Source organism: Hirundo rustica, chromosome 6 (genome assembly GCF_015227805.2).
Source record: "Hirundo rustica isolate bHirRus1 chromosome 6, bHirRus1.pri.v3, whole genome shotgun sequence".
Lineage (NCBI taxonomy): Eukaryota > Metazoa > Chordata > Aves > Passeriformes > Hirundinidae > Hirundo > Hirundo rustica.
Window position 1 is genome coordinate 50,454,913 of NC_053455.1, and position 24,904 is coordinate 50,479,816.

The window sequence follows — 24,904 nt, forward strand, 5'->3', positions numbered from 1 at the left end:
GCTGTTCACACAGGTATGCGGGCATATATTTATAGCAAGAATTCTGTCATTGGCTCTCAGGCAGAGCACACAGGGATGCGGACGTACTACTTCAGTGCTGACACCCAGGAGGATATGAACGCCTGGATCCGGGCCATGAACCAGGCTGCTCTCATGCAGACACGCTCCTCACTGAAGAGGCAAGTTCCACTCTGGAGCTTTTTAAAAAAGAAATTTAATGCATCTTACACAGATTGCATCCAGAGTGGTATCTGACACTGCTGTTTGTAGATATGTGCATAAAACTCTTCCACATTTTAAAGAAATAATTATTTTTAATTTGTATTCTGTTGCAAAACAGTTAACTGATTTGCATTAAGAAAACCTGGTGTTCAGTATTTTTTGTATGCATGCAAGTGGTGTGCCCACATTTAGTGATCTGGATTAATTTCTCTCTATATATAATATTTTAGGGAATTTCAGGTAAAACGTTCCGGTTTCTGTGGGCAAATTCATACACCCGCAACAGCCAATTGCAGCCTTTGGGAGAGAGAAGTAAAAGAGAAAGAACAGAAGCTTGATGAGTTGTTTCAGATGGGTGTTTAGAACTAGGATTGAAGTGCTGTTGAGGGGAAAAGAATGCTAAAGATGGGTAAATCATGAGTGCATAGAGTTAATGGATATCAACTAATTTATGCAGGTATGAACTGGTAGTGAACAAATTCAGCTGTGCCAAAATGTGCTTCCAGTTTATTTCTTTTCTTTAAATAGATGTAGACTTCTTGATATTTTGACTTTGAAATGTGATTCTTTCCCTACTCCTCCATGAGAAGGAAGACTGTTCTGTGAGACAACCCTGCTTCAACCGCTGTGGGCTGTGAGGATTGAGATGTTATGGTGCAGTTTCTCTGGGTATCTCACACTGCTTTCTTCTGGCCAGTCAAATATAAGCAAAGGATCAACATCAGCTCTTCCAGAGCTTCATTTCCTATATGATATTGTGTTAAGACTTTCTAGATTTAATTTAAATTTCAAGAAATGTGATACCTGTTTCTTTAACTTCTTTGTAAGGACAGGAATAATTGAAAGAAAAATTGGGGAAGTCTGGCACATTAGAAGTATTGATCCAATGTCCTAACTCCTAAGTAGACTATTCTTTTCTAATTAGACCAAAGTGAAAAGAATTTTGTCTTGGCACTTAGTCCGAATATACTTTCCATAAAGCCTTATAGAAGCTGAACTTGGTTTCAGAGATGAGTTGCTACCCTGAGATCAGTGAGGACCCATTACACTGTGAGAGAAAAAAAAAGTTGTTGAGAAGCTTATTGTTATAAGGAGATGAAGAAAATTGCAAATGAAGTATGTTATGTGTCAAAAGCAAGATAAAACTTTTGGAATACACAGAGATTTTTTAGTGTGCTCAAATTTTAGAATCAAGATTTCTGATATTATTTAGGCAATAAGGTAAGTAAGTAAACTAGTGTGCACTGCAGCATGGAGCAATTTTTTCTTCAGGAGTAGCTCCACGATAGAAATTCCCTGAACAATAGTACTGACTTAATGTAAATATCCTCTTGGCCAGAAGTGACTAGTCCCTGAGGCATCTACAAAGATGTGACAGACTTTTCTTTATAATTTGCCATGAGCAGTTGGCAGCTTTGTTTTGGTTGTTGTGTTTTGTTTTTTTTTCCTATCCTTCTAGGATTGGAAGATTTATTTTTTTTATTATTTACTGCTTTTTTGTGCATAATGTTATGCTGAACGCTTCTTTCATACAATACTAGTATTTTCAGTAATTTTTACAGATGTGTGTTAGTAATTTTTGTTTCCTTGGCAGTACAATAAAGGTAACTTTTGTCTAACTGGCATAGCAACTGAGTTTTGCTGAGCATATATATTGTAACATGTCAAATTTATCACAGTCTGCAGACAATGATTTTGTGGGTATCCTTTGTGAAAGAGCAACAAGACCACACCAACTTTCCGCAATTAAGCAGTGTTCATTACTGACACGCATTTTCTTTTCAGGGAAACTGAAAAAGTGGATCAACAAGCTGTTCCCCAAGTCAATCATGTGGATGCCTGCAAAGAGTGTGTGAAGGCAGAGATTACAGACACAAAAGAAAGTTATCAGAAATCAGCTGAAATGCTTGGATACAATAAGCGTGAAGAGATAAGAAGAGAAAAGGAGGAGGGGGAGCGTTATATCCACAGAAAAGAAACTCTGGAAACCAAGAGGGGAAAGGCTAAGCATGCGTTAACAGAAGCTGATTCATTATTTCCAGACTTAACGAATGCTGCATCGTGGTCCCAAGTAGCTCAGCCTCAACCAGCTGAGAAGAATGGAACGCTTCCTAATTCATTAAGTATGAGTGCTGGCCTAGTGGAGCAGAATGGTACTGGCTCATATAAAAGAGGGTTTGTTCCCAGAACAAATCCAGATAAGCAGTTTCAAAGGAAAAGTAACTTGGCTCAAGTGGAGCACTGGGTAAAAGTCCAGAAAGGAGATACAAAAAGGTTAGTAAATAGGCCCATCTTTAAATAGATGGCCAGTGGTATTTTCTTAAATTAGAGGAAAATGTGTGTTAGTAATATCTTTGGGGCAAATCAGAACAATATTTTACAGAGACAACATGTAAGAAAATTTACTTTTTCTTTCAGTATAGAATGGTATTTTTCAGGCATTTATCTCTTGGGAAAGCCAGTATGGGATTGGCTAATCAAATCTCTTTAATGTTGTCACAGTATTGCAAAGAGAATAAGTGAGATTAGCATGCTATTTTATTTTTCTTCTTTTAATCACTGTAGATGCTTAAAACTTCTTAAAATTTGCTTAAATTTTTAAGAGCCAGAAAGTGAAGTGCAAGCTTCACTTACCTCTTATTCATAAACAATTTCACAATATAAATTAGAGGTAATTGTTTGTTTACCACTTGAAAAAGTGTAGAATGCACATTACTTTCCTTCTCTCTTCTGTTCTGGAGCCAAGTATTCACTCCTCTTTATCAGATCACTGCATTCAGAGTCACGGTGTATCACATATTGAAAGGTCTCCATATATTCATTTAGGTAATGAAGACATACTAGGATGGTCTCCAGGATTCTCTTTTTCATTTTCTGTCCCTGAAAATTACATAAATAGTACCAATAGGTGAAGTGCACACTGGAATGCTTCTGTAGTTTGAAAACTCTCAGAATTGTTTTGCTTTCAAATTCAGATTAAGTACCAGTTGAAAAAATTAAGTGATGAATTATGTGCATCTGTTCAGAATGTCACCTTGTGTCAAGTGGCAGAAAAAACAGTTGGGCTTGATGCTACTTGTGAGGATTTTTCAAATATGCTTATTCTACTGAATTAGTGTTTTATAAATCTGCTCAAATCTAACTACAGTATAAACAAACAAGAGACATTGACATGTGTTTTTTAGGACGGAGAAAACATTTTTGGAATTTTTAAAATGCTTTTTTAAGCTAACATTTGTCAATTTGGAGCCAGTAAAAAGTTCAAGACTTGCTAATTTTGTGTGGAAGTCCATTCTTCTATTCTTTTATCTTTGAAATTACTCTTGAAGAAGCTTTCTTACTTTTTAATATTATTTAGTGTTCTTTTAGACTGCTAGAGACAATTAACTTCCATCTTTTTTGCTTGGATATCAATCAGTCCTTCCCGAAAGAATATGACTTGAATGAAAAAAAGTACTTGGAAAGTTATTTCTTATTACGCACATTGATTTTCCTGAAATAATACAGAAAATGAGATTAAACTAATGAGCTCATGCTTAAAAAGCTTCTCTTGATGTTTTTAAGATCAGAAGTCCTGGCAGTGACAGGCTTGACTGATAGCTAAATAAGTATGGTTTTCTTCCTAATTATTCTTTCCAGGAAATTAACTTTAGGGGTGTGTATTAGGTGCAGTTAAGATAGTGTTGTTGCAGGTGCCAGGCTTTGCTCTAGAAGAAACCAGCTGCCTCAGGTGGTGCTGCGAAGTATTCAGTGAAAATAAAGATAGATATATATGTATATCTGTGTGTATCTATTTCTAGATATAGCTTTATATTTGCATATTCATATCTCTAAAAATGTCTGGTTTGACTCAGTTGACCTTGTTTTCTTTGCCTTTTCCTGACAAATACCATTATATTCTCTGCATTCAGAATAAGTTGCATGTTACCATCCCAAAGATTATGAATAGAGTCATCTTTTAAATGGCGCCTTCTCCTAGCCCGCTGAGGTTGCCGCGCTGTAGTCAAATGATGGATGGAAGTGGAATGTTAGTTGTCAAATATATTCCTGATTGCACGGCGTAGAAATTTAAGCTGGAGATGATAATTTCATTGACATTCCATTTTGATTTTAGTAAGTGGTAGTAGACCACTTAATTTTTTAAAGCTCCATGTTGATTGCTATTCCAGGTGAATTATTACAAATAGAGAACCTCTGAGGATTCAGAAGGCTGGATAATTCTTGAACACAGAATGAGTTCATTTTTATTTGTTTCCTGGCTCAGGTGTGTACAGCTGCAGTGCTTGTCAGCAAGTTGATTATGACAAGAGAGAACTCTTTCAGATAAAGGGTTCACACAAATCCAATATGACCATTTGTGGGAATGGCACCTTTTATATAGATCTTTAGACCTTTCAAACAGATGTTTTACTTCCCCTTTTAATGAAGTACTCAGTTTGCTGAGTTGTAAATGTTACTTTGGAGATCCACCTCTCTTAATGACCTCTCAGCTGCACTCCGTGACATCCAGTGAAGCCATCTAATCCCACTGGGTTCTCACCAGATGGGAGTACCTGCTTTGGTAAGATTCATGCCAGCCTTTCAGAGAGATCTCAAGAACTGGAAGGTTTGAAAGGAGGCTTTCGGGAGGTTTTGGGTTTAAGTAATTAAAGGTGAAGGTCAAGACTATCAAATGGCAGCTGTTTAGAAATTGTTAAGTTTTCATCTGATTCCAGTACCTGCATAAACTTAGTCAATGCATAATTTTGAAGAATTTGCTATTTCTAACAGTTTACTTGCATTTTTAAAAAATATAAATCCAATTAAGCTTAATATTTTCCCACTAAATGCAATCATGTTGAGATACTTCCTTTCTTGCGAATAGTGTTAAAACCTTTCTTGTTATGCAGAACTTTCCGTTCCTTCCTGATTTGCTTAAGGAAGAAACATTACTTGTCTTTGTTAGCTTCTCTGCATTCCCATGAATGAGCACAGTGTTTCTAATAATAGTACTTGTAGTCTTTTGAACATCTATCTTCTCCTTTTATGATATCTTCTGTGTGGTTGCTTCCCATGGCAGACCCTGAATGATTTTCATGGCCAATAGTCACATAATAGGACATGAGGCCATTTATGCACTCTTTAATGTCTGCTTTCCTTTTATATTGTCTATAGATGAGGGAGATTCTCAAGAGCAGCTGCTTTTGCTCACTTCTGCTCTTGATCTCTGAGAAAGCAATAGTCCATGGTCTGTTCTGGACTGAGTCATTTGGGACACAGGTCTTTACCTAGAAGTTGGTGTGTTGTCTCAGAGCCTATTTTTGTATGATGCAAATTATCTCTAAGCATCTCAACTCTTGTATGGGTAGAGATGCCATCAGTTTAAAGCCTGTCATCTCAGCTTGAGGTTTCTCCCTACTTCAGATACTGAGAAAACACAATGTGCCTGTATGTAGGCAGTTGCCTCCAAAGTTCAGCTCTGAATATGACTTTGCCTGTGCAATGTTACACACATTCAACTTTGTTCCCTTTTTATAGCAGGCTGAAGTATTGCTTGAAACCAGCTCATGTCAGCTGCTCCATGTACTACTTTCAAATTAACAGTTTTTAGTTCTCCTAAGAAAAACTCATCCTTTTCCAGAAGGAAGGCATGATTCCCCTTGTCCCCAACAAAACTTTGGTTTTTGACCTAAAGCTGCCAGCCCTGGTGACTTCATTGATTGCCACCAATTCCAGCTGATTTCAATACTCTGCCTTTTAATGCCCAGTTAGAAAATAATCACACAGGTGGTTTGCAACGTCCATGAAGGGACTGCCTTTGTGAAGTCTCCATTAAATTTGAGTATAGGAGTGGTCAAAATCTCTTCTCTGTTTTTGCACAGAGAAATCTGTCTTAGCTTCATGCCTCCCTCAGATGTCCTTTTGAAGCATTATCCACTCCAAGCATTCTCAGTTCTTATTGCTATCTAGAGAAAATACATTTCTACCACATGTGGAAAAAATTGGCTGTGAAGTACAGGACATTCCAAGTGCACATGATGCAATGAAATTAGAGAATTAAGAGATTGTCTGACCGCTGATCTTTGCTGATCTTTGAGTTGCCTGTGTTCATACTACCTGCCTGCTTTAACCTTCACTCTGAAATTCGAGGTAACATCAAGGTTTTGTGGTATGAAAGAGCAGAACCTTTACAGAATTGTAATCCTCCAGGCCGTGCAGGGCAGTTATTCTGCTTGCTGGCGTGAGCAATTATGTATCCTCTTGAGAGTATCCGTATTTCAAGGCAGTCCAACAGTGCCAAATCCTGCAAGCAAAAAGAGATGGTAGCAACTACTGAGCAGCAGTTACTGGTAGCAGTTCTTTCCTCCTTGCTTCAGTTATTCTTGGATCCTGAACAAAGATGTTCTTTTCCATCCTGGCCTTTCTTTCATGTGGAATTCATGCATTTTCCAAACCATGAGGTCTCTCTCTCTCATGCAGAGAGTGGAACTTAGCGAGTGAAGTGATGAAAACATGCTTAGAGTTTCTATGTTTGTGTGATTTTGTGCCTTTTTTTTGGTTGGTTGGTTGGTTGTGTTGCTGCTTTGTAGCAGGCCTAGCAGAATGGTTTTCTCTTTAGAGATTCTGAATTAATGGGCAAATGACTGCAAATGTAAAATCCCCAGATGTTTGACTGAAGAACCAGAAATTAGAAAGGCGGGCTCTTATGCATGAGGCTTCAGAAAGATTTTCACTTCAAAGCAGGACAGGAAGCTAACTGGACTTCGTCAAAACTTTTGCCAATTTTGTCTTAACATTAGCTACAAAAATATCTAGTTTGTATAGTTTAAGTGCTTTATGGATGCAGTACTAAAGCCAGGATGTAATACTTCTTTTTATATTCTGATTTGTCAGTGACCTTTGTAGAAAGTCTCATGTTGCTCCTATCAGTAGAACCAGTAGTGTTAGGTGAAAGTAAATCATACAGACCTGGGGATTTTTAGCAGTTTCTTACCATTTTCTTTCTTTTTGCTTTATTCACATGAACAAAAACTATCTGAGATATTCTGGGATTGGTGGGATTTCTTCTTGCTTTTAAAGAGATTTATATTGAACATGCATTTGTTTTCGTAAACTGCACCACCTAGTGGTGAGCACACTTTCTGTGAAAAGGAGTATTTTAATTTATGGACTCGCTCGATAAACGTGACAGTAATTCCTTTCTTCATGTTCTTGCCTGTCTTTTAAGTTTAAGTACATGATTCTGCCATTCCTTAACTTTGTTTCTAGTAGTTCATCCTAGATTAAACATTAAATTAAAATCCTGTATTTATACAGTATAGTGTTTGTGTGCAGGATAGATGTCATTAATATTGCTTTGTTAATATTTCTGTAAAATCTTTTAAAATGTCTTTTATACATCTTGTAGCTCCTATGCTTATGTCATTAGAGATGTTTTTTTATCAGTCACTCCCATTTATCAGTGTATGCTAAAATTTTCCCTTTTCTTCCCTTTTTTTTACAGCCTCACTTCTGATCAGACTCTTACACGTCAGGGTCCCAATCCTCCTTTTCCTGAGAACTATCACACTTTGCCAAAGAATACCAGGCAGCCTTCAGGGAGCTCACCACCACCAAACCGCAATCTGCCGAGTGACTACAAATATGCACAAGATCGTGTAAGCCACTTGAAGATGTCCCAGGAGGAAAGGAAAGCAAATAAGGATGGAACTGTTTGGCAGCTGTATGAGTGGCAGCAGAGACAGCAGTTCAAACATGGCAGCCCCACGGCCCCACTTTATGTAGGTTCTTCAGACTTTATTGATCGTGCTAAGTCAAAAAGTTCATTAGATGTTCCACAATCAATATCTGTTCCGCCCTCTCCATCTGATATCCCTCCACCCGGACCTCCAAAAAACTTTCTCCCACGGAGACCACATACTCCTGCAGAAAGGCTCACTGTTAAGCCATCTGATGAGAGACAGAGTGTGGATGTTCCTTTTGCTGGATCCCCCAGGAAGATACGGAATCGTGCTATAAAGGTTTGTATCCGTTTAACTGATTACAAACCATTCTACACCTGGTGTCGTGCATGGGGAGTTGATTTTTGTTGTGGTTCATTGCATCCCTCCTCGTGTATGAAAGATCCTGTAAGTTGTAAAAGCTAATACAAGGAATATTTTTCTCCTCAAGCTCTTGCCATTCTGATCAGATTTATTAATTTTTGTTGTTTAGGGGAGGAAAACTGGTGGCATATCACATAGGTTTAGAATACTTTTAATAAAAAACTGGCAGGCATTTGCTTACATGTATAAAGTATACAGATGGTAGTATTTTAATATAGAGAGTATGAAGGCAAAAATATAAAACTCAGCAGGATGGAATCTTCCTTGATTGTTTATTTCTGCTTGTAGCATTGTGTTTGCCATGCCTGCTTTCTTTACATGTTGCTGTTGTAGTTAGTCTTAGAGCTGATTCTATTTTTAGTTATAGTGAGCCCCATATTATTATTATTGTAAAATGTATAATTTTTTATGCATTTAATAGTTCGGGTCTATTGCAGAGTCTTTAGCATTGGGCTAAACAAAATCAAATAGTGTTGGTCTGAAACTTTAACCTTCTGCATAGTTTCAGTGTGGATTTTTTTGGAGGGACTCTTCTACCCCCTTATACAGGGGTGACAGAGGTTTTGCTATTCAGTACTCCAAATGGTTCTCCTTGCCTAAGGAATTTGGGGAAACTCGTGCTGAATCAATGAAGGATTGACTTGTCTTGGTCAATCTGGAATAATTGGTATTGAAAGCCTCTGTATTCACTTAATTTTTTTACCTCAGCCATGGACTCTGATAGGGAAAACATTTGCAAAGAGAGAGACCTGTAAATCCAGATACCCAGTGTGTGTTTAGGACCATAACTTTAGGCTGCATCTTCATGCACTGTTTAGATCTTTTTCCTGGTATATATGTAGTGTAGCTGTTGGGTGTCTTTCAACATTTATAGGTTTATAATATTCTGTCCAGAGTGTGAAATAGTCTAGTGATTTGCAGCACTGGAAATTTATATTTTTAACTCATTATATTCTACTACACATTGGTTTCTCTATATGTAAGTTGAAGGAGCATTACATCCTTACAAAGGCATGTACAGCAGTCTTTTCCTTTCCTGTGCAATGTAACTGGAGAAATTTTAAGCTCTTTTTACGGCATCCTGGCTTGACCAATGTTGGGAAACACAGTTCCTCATAATTTAAAATCTCTGGAACTTCACTGAAAATTTATAGAGAAAAATGCTCATACTCATAAACACACAGCATCATTCTACATTTAAATGTGTGTGCCTGCATAAATCCATGATACTCTACACTCCCTGTACCACTTTATTAAATTCCATCCAGTTGCACTTAAAATAAATCAGGGCATGAGAGGCACAACAAATTGGCATTCAGTGAAATTCAGAGACAGGAATAAAAATAAACTGTGAGACACTTAGTCTGCCTTGAAGAAAGCCATAGAAGTTTGGCTTTAAGAGAAAGATGAGAGAATGAGTGTGCAGTGGGCTTTCTTATTGTAAGCTGAAATGGGCATATCAAGGATGATTATTAAAAACCCCCTTGGTATTGATGGAAGCCATTGCCACAATGTGTCAGTCATGTCAGTAGCTTCATGTTCCCTGGCTAGAAGAGAGCATTCACAGTTGTTACTATGTGCAGTACAAGCCTGCTGTCGGAGGACATCATCCAACCAAACCTTTCGTGGGAGACATTGGGTGGGGGGATGGAACTTAATGAACGTTGTTTTTATTTGCTGAAAGCTACATTGCACATTCTGCTGAAGCATCTCACGTTGCCACAATCTGCTGCTTTGCCCAGCATCACAGGTGCTGAATTTGCATTTGTTCATTCATAAGTTTTTAATCTTCCGAGGATGAGGCTGGCCTGTGAGCATTACCCTGATCTAATGCCATGAATTCTGATAGAAAATCTGTGGCAGAGGAGCAGACTGAATTTGCCCTCAGGTGCAACACAGCTGCCACTTGACACAATCCTTACATCTTGTGGCTTCTTACAGAGCTCCACTCATCTGGATCGCCGCTCCATGCCTGCCATGGGCTACATGACACACACGGTGAGCGCGCCCAGCTTGCACGGCAAGTCGGTAAGTGCAGAGCACAGCTCCTCTTGTGTCCTCGCACTACTGCACCTGAGTTTGAAAATCCATAGTCTTTAATCTTAACTTTTTTAGTTAAAGCATAAGTAACTTGAATGAGAACTTAATCTTAAGCCAGTAATGCCTATAGGACTTTTGCCTTTATCTGCAACATGAACAGGGATGAGCTGTCTGTTATTACAGGATTCAAGTTTCATTATGTTTATTTGACCAAACTCAGCGTTAATTAAATAATTGCTTAGTCATGTCAAGTAACTGCTTTCTGGGCACTGAGGTGAAAAATGTAATTATAGTTCCTCTCCCTGAAGACTGCTAATTTCCTCTTTACACTATGTCTAAATACCTGCAGCCCGAAGAGCTAACATTGCTTCTCATTCGATTAAGGAGACATCAGGCTAAGTTGGCTAGTATAAGAAATTACACAATCGCTCAATTACTGCAGCACTTGCCAACTAATTCCACCTATCAGGTTAGCTGCTGCGTGGCTCATCTGTGGCATTTTGTGACTCTGCAAATGCTTCATTGGTGGCATGCTTGAGTCTGTGCTTCCTTGCCCATTCTTTGGTATTCTAGTGTCCAGGTTGTTCGTGGTTTTTCTTTGCTTACTGTATTTGCTATAAAAGATGAGCATTTTTTAAGTTACAGGGCACCAGTGCATCTGTTTCAAAGTGTCTACTTCCTTTTTATACCGTGTATTTATACCATTTCTGAAAATGCTACATCTTCAGAAATGTGGGTTAAAATCCTGTATAAGTTCATTCTAAAGCAAAACCATTTCCTTGTGCTGCTTTCATGATGGGGTTGGTTCCCCATGCCACATGCTCTGTCACCTGCAAATTGAAATGCATCAGCCAGTCTGTACATTCATATGAGCTTGTAACCGTGTCAGTTCTGCAGTGAACATTGGTTCCTAAAAGCTCAGGAGCATCTTGGATCATCAACAGTGCTCTTGATTGTGCTGGTGTTATGAAACTTGTAAATGTGAAGTCAAACAAATGTACTCACAGAGTTCTCCAGTTCCTATTAAAGCCTCAAAAATGGAGCCACCTGGGAATAAAATCTGGTGACTCTTCTTGGAATTGGTGAAGGCTTTGGCCCAAAATGAAAGTGATTTTTTTGAATTGAAGAAGTTTAATTTCCTGATTACCTCACCTACAGAACAATTGCACTAAGATGGGTGGTAATAACAGGGATTTCTCCAGAAATGGGCAGACTTTCTAGCCAAGTCTTCAGACAGTCTTACAAGCTGATCTGACAAGAATTGTAAGTGAACACTTCTAAAGGAATGCAAGTGTGATCTATTGATTTTATGGTGTAAAGGGTTTTTCTTTTCTTTTTCTAACTACACATTCTCACTGGCTCAAAACTTGAGAAAAGGTATAGTTGTGTTTTTCTTTTATTCTGAATTTAATTGCACCCAGGATATGAGATGCTGACAAAATAGCAGTTAAAATGCTAGGAAGTTTTGGGCATTTTGGCCAACTACAAGTAGCACATTTACAACAGTTAAAACTTTTTTTCGTATTGCAAATATCTCCTTTCAAGAGAGGAGAAATAATTCTCTTAGGACTTCTGTGCATTTTTTCCTTGAAGGGACTGTAATAAAGATATTGCTAGATGAGTGTAACTATAAAATTAAGCTGATAGCAATTACAGGTGAGGCAATGAAAAATAAGGATCAACTTGAGTGCTGTTACTTAAAAGACAAAATAGATTGCCTAATCATATAAGTGAGATATTTTTCAGAATTCTATTCACAAAACTTATTTCATGCTTTCCCTGAATAAAGGAATAATAGCTTAAAATGCATATGAATTGTGATCAAAAGTATTCTAGTGATATATTATGTCTTCTAGTTAAAATCTGACATTCAGTCACACCACTGTAACTTTTTCTGTGAAGGGCTAGTCAGTGGAAATTGATCTTGAAAAAATAGCTTTTGAAAATGTATTATTGCAGGTAGTTCTGTATCCAGTTAGAGGTGGAAACAAAAATCTAGATGTTTGGAGGGGGGTAAAGAGGTAGTAATACTATTGGGAAATATTTTGCCCATTTTTTAGCTGTAAATAGCAATATACTGGTGGAACAAATGTGCTTTTTTAATGTGCTCCTACTCTGTTATTTTGTTTTCTATTCCATCTGTTTTCTTGTATACAGCAAATCCAACTATTCTGAAATGTTTCAAACATTCAAATATGTTGCACTTTTTTTTTTCCCCTATGTACTTACCTGAAGGTGGATGACACTTACATCCAGTTGAAAAAGGATCTGGAGTATTTGGATCTAAAGGTAAGATTTTAGACCAGTCTACTTAATTTTTTTTTTTTCAACCCAGTTGTCTTTTTTTGTATCATCTTTGTACCTGCAAATTTCAAAGTAACTTTCTAGTCTGAGATGGAAACTCTCTTGGCTGTGTTGTGCTTTGTCTATTGTGCTGTGCTGTATATTTGTGTATTGTGCTATGCTGTGAGTATTGAGTGTCTTTTTAGTAGAGACTGTACGATTAAAGTGCAAATGCAGAAAATATGGTTGCTTTAGTTTGTAAGAACGACTTGTGTTACTGGTACTGAGATGAATGATACGTGGGTTTAGGGAAATCAGATAAACAGATTGTAAATGTTTCTCTACTGTAGCATTAGTACCAATATGAAGTCAATACCTCTAAGTTAAAACTCATGTTCTCTTAATCCAGCTTTTCCCCTTTAAATCTTCTTAAACTGACTTTTTCCTTATTTGTATAATGTACCATATGTTCTTGTGAAAATGTGATTAATTAGCACTGTCCTTGTTTTCATGTTATTACAGCTAAAAGGTTTCAAATGCACCCATCCATCCATCCATAGATAGCATCTGATCAAGTAATGTTAGGAGGTATTTTTTTTAACAAATAATTAAATATGATACCGAGGGTCCTATCAGCTGTCTAAATGACTTCTGTATCTAATACCCTTGATGGTTGGCAATTTGAAAGCAATCTAGAATTCTTAATATCAGGTTTGAAGGGGAAAAAAAAAAAGAGCAAAAATATATAATTGTTTTGCTTAGCAAAGTCATTTGCCACTTTCTATAGTGTGTAGGATGTCTTGCCATATATAAATCATGTGGTATTCCTGAAAATGGAGGTGAAGGGAAATTTGACAATTTATTGTCTGTCTGGTTTGCATGTACAGAGTTCGCTGATGCCGTGGGGTGCTGTCTGTGAGCTGACTGCACCTATGAGGATGTGTATTTCAGTCTTATCTGATGTTTGAATTCCTGAATATATAACCAAATACATAAATGGAAAATATTAGTAATACATACTATGCATACATATAGTACCATATATATAAACAGATATATGTATAATATAAATATATCTATGTATAATGTAGCATATTTAGCATATAATATAGGTGAGGTGTACGTAGTCTAAATGATCAAATATGTAAACTGTTGGAATCATTAATATACACATTTAAAGTTGGTTGGACACATTTAATTTTAAGCCTTGTCCTTGGTTTGTTCGTGGCTTTGCCAAGTGTAGCTGCAGCCCAAGCCATCAGCTGAATTTTATGACAAATTACAATTTAAAAACTCCTACAAGGTGAGAGACTATTAATAACCAGTGTTTTGTCCATTATAAAACACAGTAATTTTCATAGTTGAAGTGACCACAGGTCAAGATTCTGAGAATGTGATATGCTTAGCAAAATTATTAGGAGGGGTTTTAACTTTTTAGTGGATTCTGTCCAGATTAATTTGTTGGAATCTGGAACACAAGGAGATATTTGGTCTCTCAGGAGTGCCCCTTGTGCCCTCCTGCTGCCTGTAGCACCTAACAAAAGCAGCCAGAAAGAAAAATGTGTGGGGCACCTGATACTTTTGTGAAAAGAAACTTAATGCCAGTTGGTTCCCGTTTGAAAATCTTGACACTCAAAATGTCAAAGTGTGTTTCTAAAGGAATGATGTAAATTTTCAAAATGGGTATTTCTTAATAACCTTCTTTCATTCGTGGTCCAGAAATGTAAAATTTCAGGTCAGGTTGCTGAGAGATTAAAGAGACCATGGGAAATTTGAGAAGGTGTCCTTGTATTGGTTGTATTTGTGTTTTGCCACGAAATGTAGCAATGCTTTGATTTGTGATATGAGGAAAAAAAGAAGAGTGCACTTCATGAAATGAAGCAAATGATACAGATTTTAGTAATAGCAAATTCCCAGGTAATGTATGTAATATCTTCCATTAAAGACACTGGAGACTTAGATAGAAAGCCAATTAGTTCAAGTCTCGCTTTTGACTTCACTGGGCTTTGAATTAGACCCACCTTGAATAAACAATTTCAGTTAGGACTGAACATTGTGGAACTGGAGTTTTCACTAGATCCATTATTTCTGAAGGTCTTTCTTAGAGGTTTCGAGATAGAACTTTTCAACATGGAATTGTGATTGAGCAATTACCTGCAAAATACTTAGGTGTGACATGAGAGCGTGTGATCACTGCTGCTCGTGGAGTTTTGAGTTGTAAGGTTTGGGGGGGTTAAATCTTGACGTCTGTAACAAGCTATGACTAAACTTTTGTTTGAAACAGATAGAAAATAATGGACCTCTGATCAACATGATATACAAAGTGCTAAAGAACTCAGCACAAGGGTTACTATCCAGTATACATGTAAGACTGCTTGCATTGAAACGTGCTCATCCCATCGCTTTCTCAAGCAGCAGTCAGTGTTCTGGCTTTTACAGGTGTCTTTCGGTACACAGTGGTGCTTTCTCTAAGATTTTATTTTTACTTCCCCCTTTTTTTTTTTTTTTTTTTTTTTTTTTTTTTTCTTTTTTTTTCCTTCCCCTTTTTTTGAGTCTGTATGCGAAATTATGGCTGACCTCAGTGTTTGGTTTCATTTTATCATCTTTTGAAAAGGAATGTGTCAAGTAGTGACTCCTGTGCGAAATTTTGAAAATGTGAAAGCATGCTTAATCTTCATTATGTTGTCATGTTGATTGCTTGATAGTTAACAAATTCCCTGCAGTTCTGATTTTATAATTTAAAGTATCCCCAAATTCAGTAGACATGTTTTTATGTTAATTCTGTTGTTTTGAAAAAGGTTTTTGCATTGTCTTTGCTTGCAGGTAATTAAATATGCAGAATTATTACTTTTGATATGCTGGTATTTTAGGTTTATACGTAATTGTTACAATTATATATAGGATTTAGCATTTAAGTAATTTCATTAATACTTTTGAAAGACAGGGGTTTTTCTTCTATATAACATGTAATTGTTGGAAAAAAATCAAAAATTTGTAAGCTTCTAGAGGCAATAAATGCTATTGATTTTGGTGGTGAAGTAATATTCCACCATACAAACGTACGTGAGGCGTTTAAATGGAGTCTGCCACTGGAGGAGAGAAAGCAATATTTACCCCACTTAGATTAAAATTCAGTTACTTTTAAAAAGCCAACATGAATGATCCTGTGGGTGACTCTTAGGTTAATAAGTAAAATATGTAGCTTCAAGTCTGGAGATTGCCAGTTGGTAAAAAAGCAAACTGCATCTTTATACCCCTCCTACCTCACTAAAAAAGCCAACAACTTCAGCTTTTGTTTCAAAACCTCTCCCCTGATATTAGTGAAGACAATATTGATGTGAATTTTTCTTCATAAATTTTTGCCTGTATATGAATAAGAATATGCTGTATATGAATACTATTAATCACCAGGTGGTCCTGTGGTAAGATAGTATTTACTCTAATGAATCATTAAAAGTATTCTAAAGACGTGATATTAAATCATTAGATTTTAAGGCTTTTAAAAGATGTATTATTTATGAGCTTTATTATATTGCCCTTTTCTTAACCTCATTTATTCACAAAGAGTCTCCTGTGTAGACAGAGGAAATAATAAACATTTCTACAGACACAGACATGCCTTAACTTTTAAGGTTGATGTGAAGGTTGGAAGTACAATTGAGTATTGTTTTGGTACTGATTCTATACCTGTGTTATGTGAGAAGATAATCTCACCTGAAAGCGAGTATGAAACTGGTGATTTATGGAGTGAGAGATTTGGTATGTGACAGCCATGTCAAAATAGATTAATTACATTTAATTCCGCTATAGCATTTTTATAGCAGTCTGTCTTTAGTAAAATCCACCCTGTGCTGAGGAAGATATTGCCTTCTGTAGAATGAAACACTTGCCAAAAGTTGTATTTGTAGTCATTAATGAATGCTCCTACCGTTGCAACCATCCGTTTAAATTCCATTCCTTTGGCTTCAATAAAGCTATTAGAGGAGAAGCATTAAAACTACTAGATTTTGCAGGAAAAGGACTTTTGTAACCACAGACAAGTGGGATTATGCTGTTTTGTACAGAATTTCAAGCTGCTGGAAGAGTTACTAAATAGCCTAATATAACTAGTAATCCCTTTTGTTAACACTTCTCAAAACCTAAAGCCAGATTTGAAAGTACTTGTATCCAAAATGTTATTAATTTTTTTCTTAATAAAAGTGAATATTTAACAAAAGTTTTTAATTCACTGCTGAAGCATAATTAGATTTTAGTTTGCAGCAAATTTCTTACATTTTGAAAATCTGTTTCTCCTAGGTGACAGGACGTGACACGTTGAAAGAAAGAAGTACAAAACCGGTTAAGATTGCAGAAAGTGATATTGATGTAAGTATCAAACACCACTTCAGCAGCTCTTGCATTGATTTGTCTGTGTTTTACAGTTACATGATCATTATTATGCTCCTTGGGCTGAAATATTACAAGTGGATACTTTTCTGCTTGGTTTTTAAAATCTAACCTTATGTATATATATATGATTTCATTTCCAGGTGAAACTAAGTGTTTTCTGTGAGCAGGACAGAATTCTGCAGGACTTGGAGGACAAAATAAGAGCCCTTAAGGAAAATAAAGTAAGTAGATTAAAAATGGCTTAGTAAAATAATATAGAAACTTTTATCTAATCATAAAATATAAAACAGGAAAATATAAACAAAAAATTGAATCAATGGATGCTGATTGCACTGTAGTGTGTATATACTTCTGTGATAACAAGAATTTGGTTTTGTTTTAGGATTGAGTACCCATTCTAAGAAAACATGTTTTTGAAAGTGAGCATTTTAAACCTATCTGCTTCACTGCCTGTGAGCTGTAGCTGTCAATAAATTAAGGTGGTTCAGAAAAAAATGTTTTCTAAAATAAAAATACTTTTAAGATGGGTCTTTTGGAAGAGCTACTGTGCAAAATTAATTCCGTGTTACTTGCTTCTGACTAAATGATTTGGACCTGTTTCATGTTTTACCCATATCAGTGAATGAGAACCCATCCTAGAACAAACAGCTCATGCTGGGCTGTGGTAGGGCTGTCGTAATTCTATACTGCTTAAGGGAATTTTTCTGAAACTGTAAATTATACTTCTGTACAGTGTGTAAACAGAAAAATTCCCCTCTCACTGCTTTGTGTTTTCAACGGTTTTGGCTGCTTAATGGGAAGATTTAATAGAAAATATCAGATGATTTTGGATACAGTAGGTAATTAAGGCTCTTGCAGTTTTTGTTTACGTGTGAGTCTCCAAAACAGGAAGCCAGTCCTAACCTCTGTTGGTTTATAGGGAAGACTTGGGGCATGGAAAACACCTTTCATATTCCTGCAAGTAGATGCATAAATTTGCATGTAAATGTTGTAAACTTACTCCCATCTTCTTTGTTAGGATCAGCTGGAGTCTGTTTTGGAGGTTTTACACAGGCAGATGGATCAGTACAAAGACCAACCACAACATGCAGAAAAAATATCTTATCAGCAGAGACTTTTGCAAGAGGACCTTATACATATTCGGGCTGAAATATCCAAAGTTTCAACGGTATGTGGTTTTGATTTCTTCAAGAAAACCATAATTAAAATTCCTGTTAGACTGAAACTGTATTGGTCATTGGAAAGTGGAGTTAAGACTTGTTCTGAACAGTTTGGGTTAAGGTACAGGGTACTCAAAATAGATTTAAAAAATTAACAGATTAAAAAAAAATAAACAATCTCTCCAGCTTTACTTTTCAATGCCTGCCTCCCAGCCCCCAAACCAAACAAAAATCCCTAATCTTTTCAATGTTAAGTTATGTTAAGTGTGGGCCTAAATTGCACATCTTTCAGCTATATATATAATATATAATATAGTAGCTATATTATATATAGATTTTATATATATATATAATCTATATAATATATATATATAATATAGAAAATTACAAATATAATTGTGATTCCAGGATGTTTTTCCAGGGTAAAAGGAATTGGAAAAATCTGTCGATATTTCAGTAAAAATTTACTGTTCATATTATAATTTAGTAAAATTCAAATGTAATTTAATATTGTTTTCACTCTATTATTACTATCTCCTCATGAATATGAGACTAGCTCTTTGTAAGACTGTTTCTAGAATTGCATGAACACCTTCCCTATAATAAGGTCTGATCACTAAAATGACAGTATTATTTAAATGTATCTAGTCAGTTTGTGTCTGTAGAAAATGTATGACTTTCACAGTCAGCATTTAAAATATATTTGTGGGCATAAATAGCAAGTCACTGTAAAAAGGGCAGTACTGGTGCAGAGATTCTGCTACATGCCAGTTTGGTTTTGTGTCAGGAAGCTGGCCAGAGATTTTTAACTATAGGTTCTTGACTTGATCATGAAAGCTATAAAGTGTTTTCAGGTGTGTAATCCAGTCTAAGCAACAATTTAGCCTAAAGTGGACTCTTTACTTCTTTTTATAATAGAACAACAGTAACTTCCAAACACTTTGGTGCTCAGTTATAGGATGGAGAAAGTGGTTTGGAAGTCAGCACTGTATTAGAGTATTCCTTCTGTTAACAGGAAATGGAAAATGCCTGGAATGAATATCTGAAATTAGAAAAGGATGTGAGCCAACTGAAAAAAGCCTTACAGGAGCAAATGAGCAGTTCATTGGTATCTCAGGTGAGTCCATTTCCAGACGAGGTAAATACTTAGAGGATGATTTAGTCTGAACTTCAGGTTACCATTTTGTAAGAGAAATTTTCTCTGCCATTTTTACCATGCATTCAGCTGCCAGGTAATTTGTTATGCAGAGTTCAGACACTGTAGCAGCATGGCTGTGCAGTGAAAAAAACCACTACATTGTCTTGCAGCACATGCCATAGTTTCTCATAAGTTGTCTATGCAAATTTGTCATTATTTTATTATGTTTTTATTACATGCTGACGTCTTGACATTGAGAACGTATTTAATTTATAAGACTGTGCAGGACTTCTTAGTCTTCCATTTATTTGATCTGACATTGTTGGCTTCTTTATCCATTTTTAAGAACATCAGTCACTGGTTGTTATTGTCATCACTTGTTCTTTGTCATGTACTTCTATTTATGGAAGATTCATCTCTGCCGATTGTTTTGTGAAGTGGAATAAGTGTTTAACAGCCATCAGTAATTGAAAGACATCTCATTTTAAAATAAATTATTCCGTTTCAGATTTTAAACAGAAGCTTTGTTTGAAGCTCAGTTATTTTATTTGCTGAAATGGATGTGGAATACCAGATTATTTCTACATACCTGCTTACAACTGGTGACTTTATTCTCAGGGAATACTGGATTACTTTTCCTTTGTGTGAACACAAAGAACACAGTTAATGTATACATTTTTCTCAAATCTTAGTCTACTTTTCCAAATATCCTGGACCAAAAGAGCTCACTAGTTAAATTTCTTAGCTTTTTTATCTGCAGTTAATATCTGATCAGATATAATTTGAAGCCTGTTTATTTTCACGATTAATGATTAAATGTTTTGTATCAAAGCAAGAGTTGTAAAACCTTTTTTTGATTGCATCAATCTTCAAGTACATTTCCATTTACTTTTCATTTCTGGGGTGTGGGGAAGTGATTCCGTTTGGAGTCAGAATATGTAATTGAGCTCAGCTGTTGAAAATACTTTCAGGAAAAAAATCCCAGGGGAATATTAGAATAAAATGGTGCTTGTATGAAAATGCTTAGTTTAACAAAGGCAAATTACACCTTTAATCAAAATATAACTTTTTAAAATACTTTGAGATAAAATTTCCAGTTAGGCATTAAATATGCTTAAGATACTGGATGTGTGGCATGGGATTCACCAATACATATGGAAGGGAATGTGGTTTGCGCAGGAAAAAGTGTTAATTCAGTTTGATTATCATCTCATATCACATAAGTGATTAATTATAAATACACACACAGACATAAGCGTACACACAATTGTATACTTTTATATATCCATATATATCTCCATACATATAAGTGTGCACAGATATGTTTGGCTAAGTTAAAAAAAAAAGTTTCTGAATACCTATTTTGAAGATTCTAAGGGGAACTGATTTTTTCAGAAAATACTGAATATTCTAAAAAACTGTATTCCTTCAAAAAAATCTCACTTGAAGTACCCATAATAGTTAGAATTTTTTTGATCTCTGACCACGGGTAGGTAGACTCAAGATTGTTTATCTAGCATTTTCCTATAGCACTAAATTAATACAGACTATATTTTTAAAAATGTAGTCTTCATGGAATATTATTAAAAATTCAGTAAATTTGCAGGCTCAGATTGCTGTAGGAGACCACTGATGTTGTTTCTATGTAGCATTAATTAAGAGGTTAAAACCTAATGTTTAAGCAGCTTGGTCAGACTAAATCTTGCCTTTTAGAAGGTAGCTTAAGGCTTGGGGAGGATCTTGGCATGCTGAATTTAACTGTGAAGGGTTTTTTTATCTGTGATAACTTCTTAGTTGGTAAGTGTTTCTCCTCTGGTTTTATGTCATTCTAAATTATGTTTCTGTTTGAAGGAAGTTAGAGAAATAAAATTTTTTCTCCAAGTTACCTTTTCATGCTCGCCAATAAAGCATATTTATACCCCTCTGTAAACAGTGTTCTTGGCTTTCATAATTTTAAAATTAATTCTTCTGCTTATTGTTCCACCTAGGTCCATTTTAGATCTAAAATATTCTCTTCACATCAATATTTAAGTAAAGGGAAGAAATAATATTAAAAGATTTGACTTTTCTACATTGCTAATCAAGCATTTTCTGAATGGTTTCAGAAGCAGGATTATCAGTGCAACATACTGGTTTTTTCACCAGTTCTGAGAGTTGATTATTGTAAATCCATCATTTGGTTCCTTGTAATATGATTAATCTCAGAAAAATGAAATGAAATGTGCAAATTTATAGTTTGTGTCCTGACAATCTTTCAAAATATGTCCTATCTATCGAGTGAGTTTACTACAGGCAAATAACATTCTCCATCATTTAAATGTTTGTGTTCTTGGCACCCTGTTTGCTGATCTGTAACCTGGCTGAACATATTTCCTGATTTAAGACAGAAAGTGGAAGGCAATTTATATGCCTTCCTTAGCTCTATGAGGTGTAACAGCTTTTACTGAAGGGTTTTTCCACCCTTTGCCTTACAGGATTAATTAGTAGCTATTTTGCAGCTCAGGGCAAGTGATGAATTTCTGGAGTTCTTGAGCAGTTTGTAAGCAATTCTTTACTTAAGTGTTTCACTGCCTTCGCTTTCTTTAATGGTATTGGTTTTATTAAACTTATTCTTGATGCAAATTCTTGAGATCAGTGTTACCAGGCTTTAATTAATTAGATGACTGAAATGGTGGCTTCAGGAGCCAGTCTGTGGGATGCAGCTCGAGGCAAAGTCCAGTCTGTAGACAAAGGTTCCCTTTCTTTCTTTCCTCCTGGAAAGCCTTGGTAAAGCAAATAGGATGCAAGATGAGAGCAAGTCCTGGAGCAGCAATATATTGTTTTAACCTGTAATACATCATGACAAGTAGGCCAACGACTCAAATATATGCGGAAGTTAAAAATGTCAACACTTCTGAGTTTGTTTCTTTGCTTTTTTAATACTGGATATTTCCCCTAAATGTAATAAGATGTTTTGTAAGGCTGCTTTAGCAGTCTTAAGTTTGATAGGTAGAGAATTTAAGAAGAAAGTTCAAATTAAAAGGTTCTGGAAGGTCATCTTATGTAGAACATTTAAACTCTGTTTTTGTAATCTGAAGAATATTCTAGAAAAATACAGACTTGTCTCTTTTCCCCTGTTTTCTATAGGAAGTCTTCCAAGAGTCAGAAAATGCTGTAATAAATGTTGTGGACAAGATATGTTTGTTGGTGTTGTGTCTTTTTAAGTTTTTATTTTAAAATAATTGTTTAACTAATTTCTAAACTCCTAAGTTTTCATGTAAATTATGAAATTGTAGTTTGGTGGTATCAAAAGAAGGAAATGCCCGTAATAAATTCAAAATGAGGTATCATTGATATATTTTTTTTCTTTTACTGCAAACAACAGGAGAAAACACAAATACAAAAAGACTTGTGGAGGATTGAAGATGTTACAGCTGGCTTAAGTGCAAATAAAGCAAACTACAAAACCATAGTAGACTCTATAAAGAATCCTGGTAAGGAGAGCATGATGGAAAAATAAAAAATATACCAATGCAGCTGAGTCTTCAGGTCTGTGCAAATAAAAAATGTGAAAGTTTGTTCTGCTGCAGAAAATCCAGTTAATTTTGCTATTGGATGTGTCAGAAATCTCTGATTGAGTGCATTAACTTGGTGTTTCTTTGCCTGAGGTGACAAAAAGGTTTTTTGTTGTTTGTTTTCACATACTGATGGTGCTAAAATGTAACAAGCCATTAAAAACAAAGGGAACAACAATAATAATAATGGGCTAAATTCTTCAAGTTGCAGAAGGGGTTTCTGTCACATGCCTGGCCCTTACCAGTGTAGTATCTGTTCTGCATCCTGTCCAGGAGCTTTTCTCTGTGGTTTTTTTTTGTGGGTTTATTGTTCTGAGTTTTTTCCCCCCTTGGATGCAGCCCAGCTGCCCTTGCTGCAGTTGCCTTTCCCCTCCTTGTTCAGGCAGATATTTGGTGGGCAGAGAAACATCAGCTCTGGAAGAGAGGAAGGGAAAGTGTGTGTGGTCTGCATTGCAGAGGCTTTATTATGTTTCAAAGACAGGACCTAATGCGTTGGGATAGCAGGAGACTGTTAATGCCTACTGCAAAATTCACTTTGTATTTAAAGTATCTTTCCTCACCTTTTACATACAGAGATAAAATAGTTCTGAGATGATCTAGATCTGTGGGCAACTTAAGGAATCTGTGGCATGGGGCCAGACACAGCTTATGGACTGATTTCATGTGACTCCCAGGCTTTCCTTTTCTTTGCTCATGCTGCACTACACCAGAAATTTTATAGGATGATACTGAACTGTGTGGTTTTACTTTTGGCCTGAAGGATTTGCTGGTTCCTCATCAAGAAATGTTTTTTGTCTTCTTTCTTCCCTAGAGAGAAAAATAGTGCCTTCGTTTTCTCAGTCTTCAGTGCCTTCCTTACCAGCTTCCCTTGCTACTGTGGAGAGCAAACTTTCAGTCCCACAGAGCCCTCCACGCAGTCCAGTTAAATCCCCTCTGGAGGTTAGGCTGTATCCACAGCCTTATTTCCAGACCAGGACACAGCACCAAGCACAGATGCTGAAAAAAATTGAGCCACCTCTTCAGTCACTGGTCAAGCTCAAACCAAAGGTTGTAAGTACTGCACTTGTGAGATCCATTCAGCGGTATTTCCATTTCCCTTGTCAGGAGCGCGGAAATGTCATGGCTGGGGAGCACACGCAGTGTGCGGGCACAACAGGGAGGCACTTTGGGTGTTTGTGTTGGAACCATTGCAGCGTGTGGAGTCTGTGCTATAGTGATTGTAGACTAGTGTAGAGCATAATAACATTCAAAGCCTTCCTTGGAAATGCTTTGTGGTTGATTTCTTTGGTCTTGCTTGGGCTTTAAAACCTTAAGCTTCTGGTGTGGACAGAGGAGAGCATGCTGAAGCAGTCACAAATAATTCATATAATGCACTGACCTTTATTTTACAGTGTATGCCGGATTGTTTTCATGCTCTTTGCCAAATCCCTGTGCTTTCCTGTTCCCAGGAAGATGAAGCACCGCCCAGACCTCCTCTCCCTCAGCTGTACAGTCCTGAGGATCAGCCACCAGCTGTCCCACCCCTCCCGAGGGAAGCCACTGTCATCAGACACACCTCGGTGCGGGGCCTGAAGCGTCAGTCGGACGAGAGAAAGAGAGACAGAGAACTCGGCCAGTATGTAAATGGAGATTACAGGGTGAGCACTCACACACCTGTACACATGCACTTCAAAGACGTGGGAACCCTGAATAAAATACATGATTGCTCTCTGTAAAATAGATTGGTCTTTATTAAAGTAATCATGATATAGAATGGCAGAGATAATAATGACATAATAATGATCTATGACATATAACAATGGCAGAGAGAGATGTAGCAATCCAGAAACATAGCTTTAGGATTTGTTTTAGGATTATTAAAATGTGCTGTCTGTGATTTCACTTGAGCTGATGAGCATTTTTCTGTATAGGTGGAACTGCGTTCATACATGAGTGAACCAGAGCTAGCAATGATAGGGGGTGACCTCAGCCACCCTTCCAGCGCTTTAATAAGCCCTGACAGTGGATACCAGACATTACCTACCCGTGGTAAGC

General features: G+C 36.5%; 1 protein-coding gene across 9 annotated transcripts in view; it reads left to right on the forward strand.

Moving 5' to 3' along the window:
* The window catches only part of PLEKHA7 (pleckstrin homology domain containing A7), a 146,877-nt gene that overhangs the window by 107,595 nt on the left and 14,378 nt on the right, over positions 1-24,904 (forward strand). For 7 of the 9 annotated variants that reach the window (XM_040066014.2, XM_040066010.2, XM_040066018.2 and 4 more), the window contains 13 exons: positions 1-179; positions 2,008-2,496; positions 7,706-8,222; positions 10,248-10,334; positions 12,582-12,635; positions 16,926-16,994; positions 17,159-17,239; positions 18,037-18,186; positions 19,194-19,295; positions 22,681-22,789; positions 23,682-23,920; positions 24,319-24,507; positions 24,781-24,898. In XM_040066014.2, coding sequence (XP_039921948.1) covers positions 1-179; positions 2,008-2,496; positions 7,706-8,222; positions 10,248-10,334; positions 12,582-12,635; positions 16,926-16,994; positions 17,159-17,239; positions 18,037-18,186; positions 19,194-19,295; positions 22,681-22,789; positions 23,682-23,920; positions 24,319-24,507; positions 24,781-24,898 — 2,383 coding nt within the window. The remainder of the gene's footprint in view (positions 180-2,007; positions 2,497-7,705; positions 8,223-10,247; positions 10,335-12,581; positions 12,636-16,925; positions 16,995-17,158; positions 17,240-18,036; positions 18,187-19,193; positions 19,296-22,680; positions 22,790-23,681; positions 23,921-24,318; positions 24,508-24,780; positions 24,899-24,904) is intronic. The other 2 variants (XM_040066011.2, XM_040066013.2) reach the window with 2 other exon arrangements.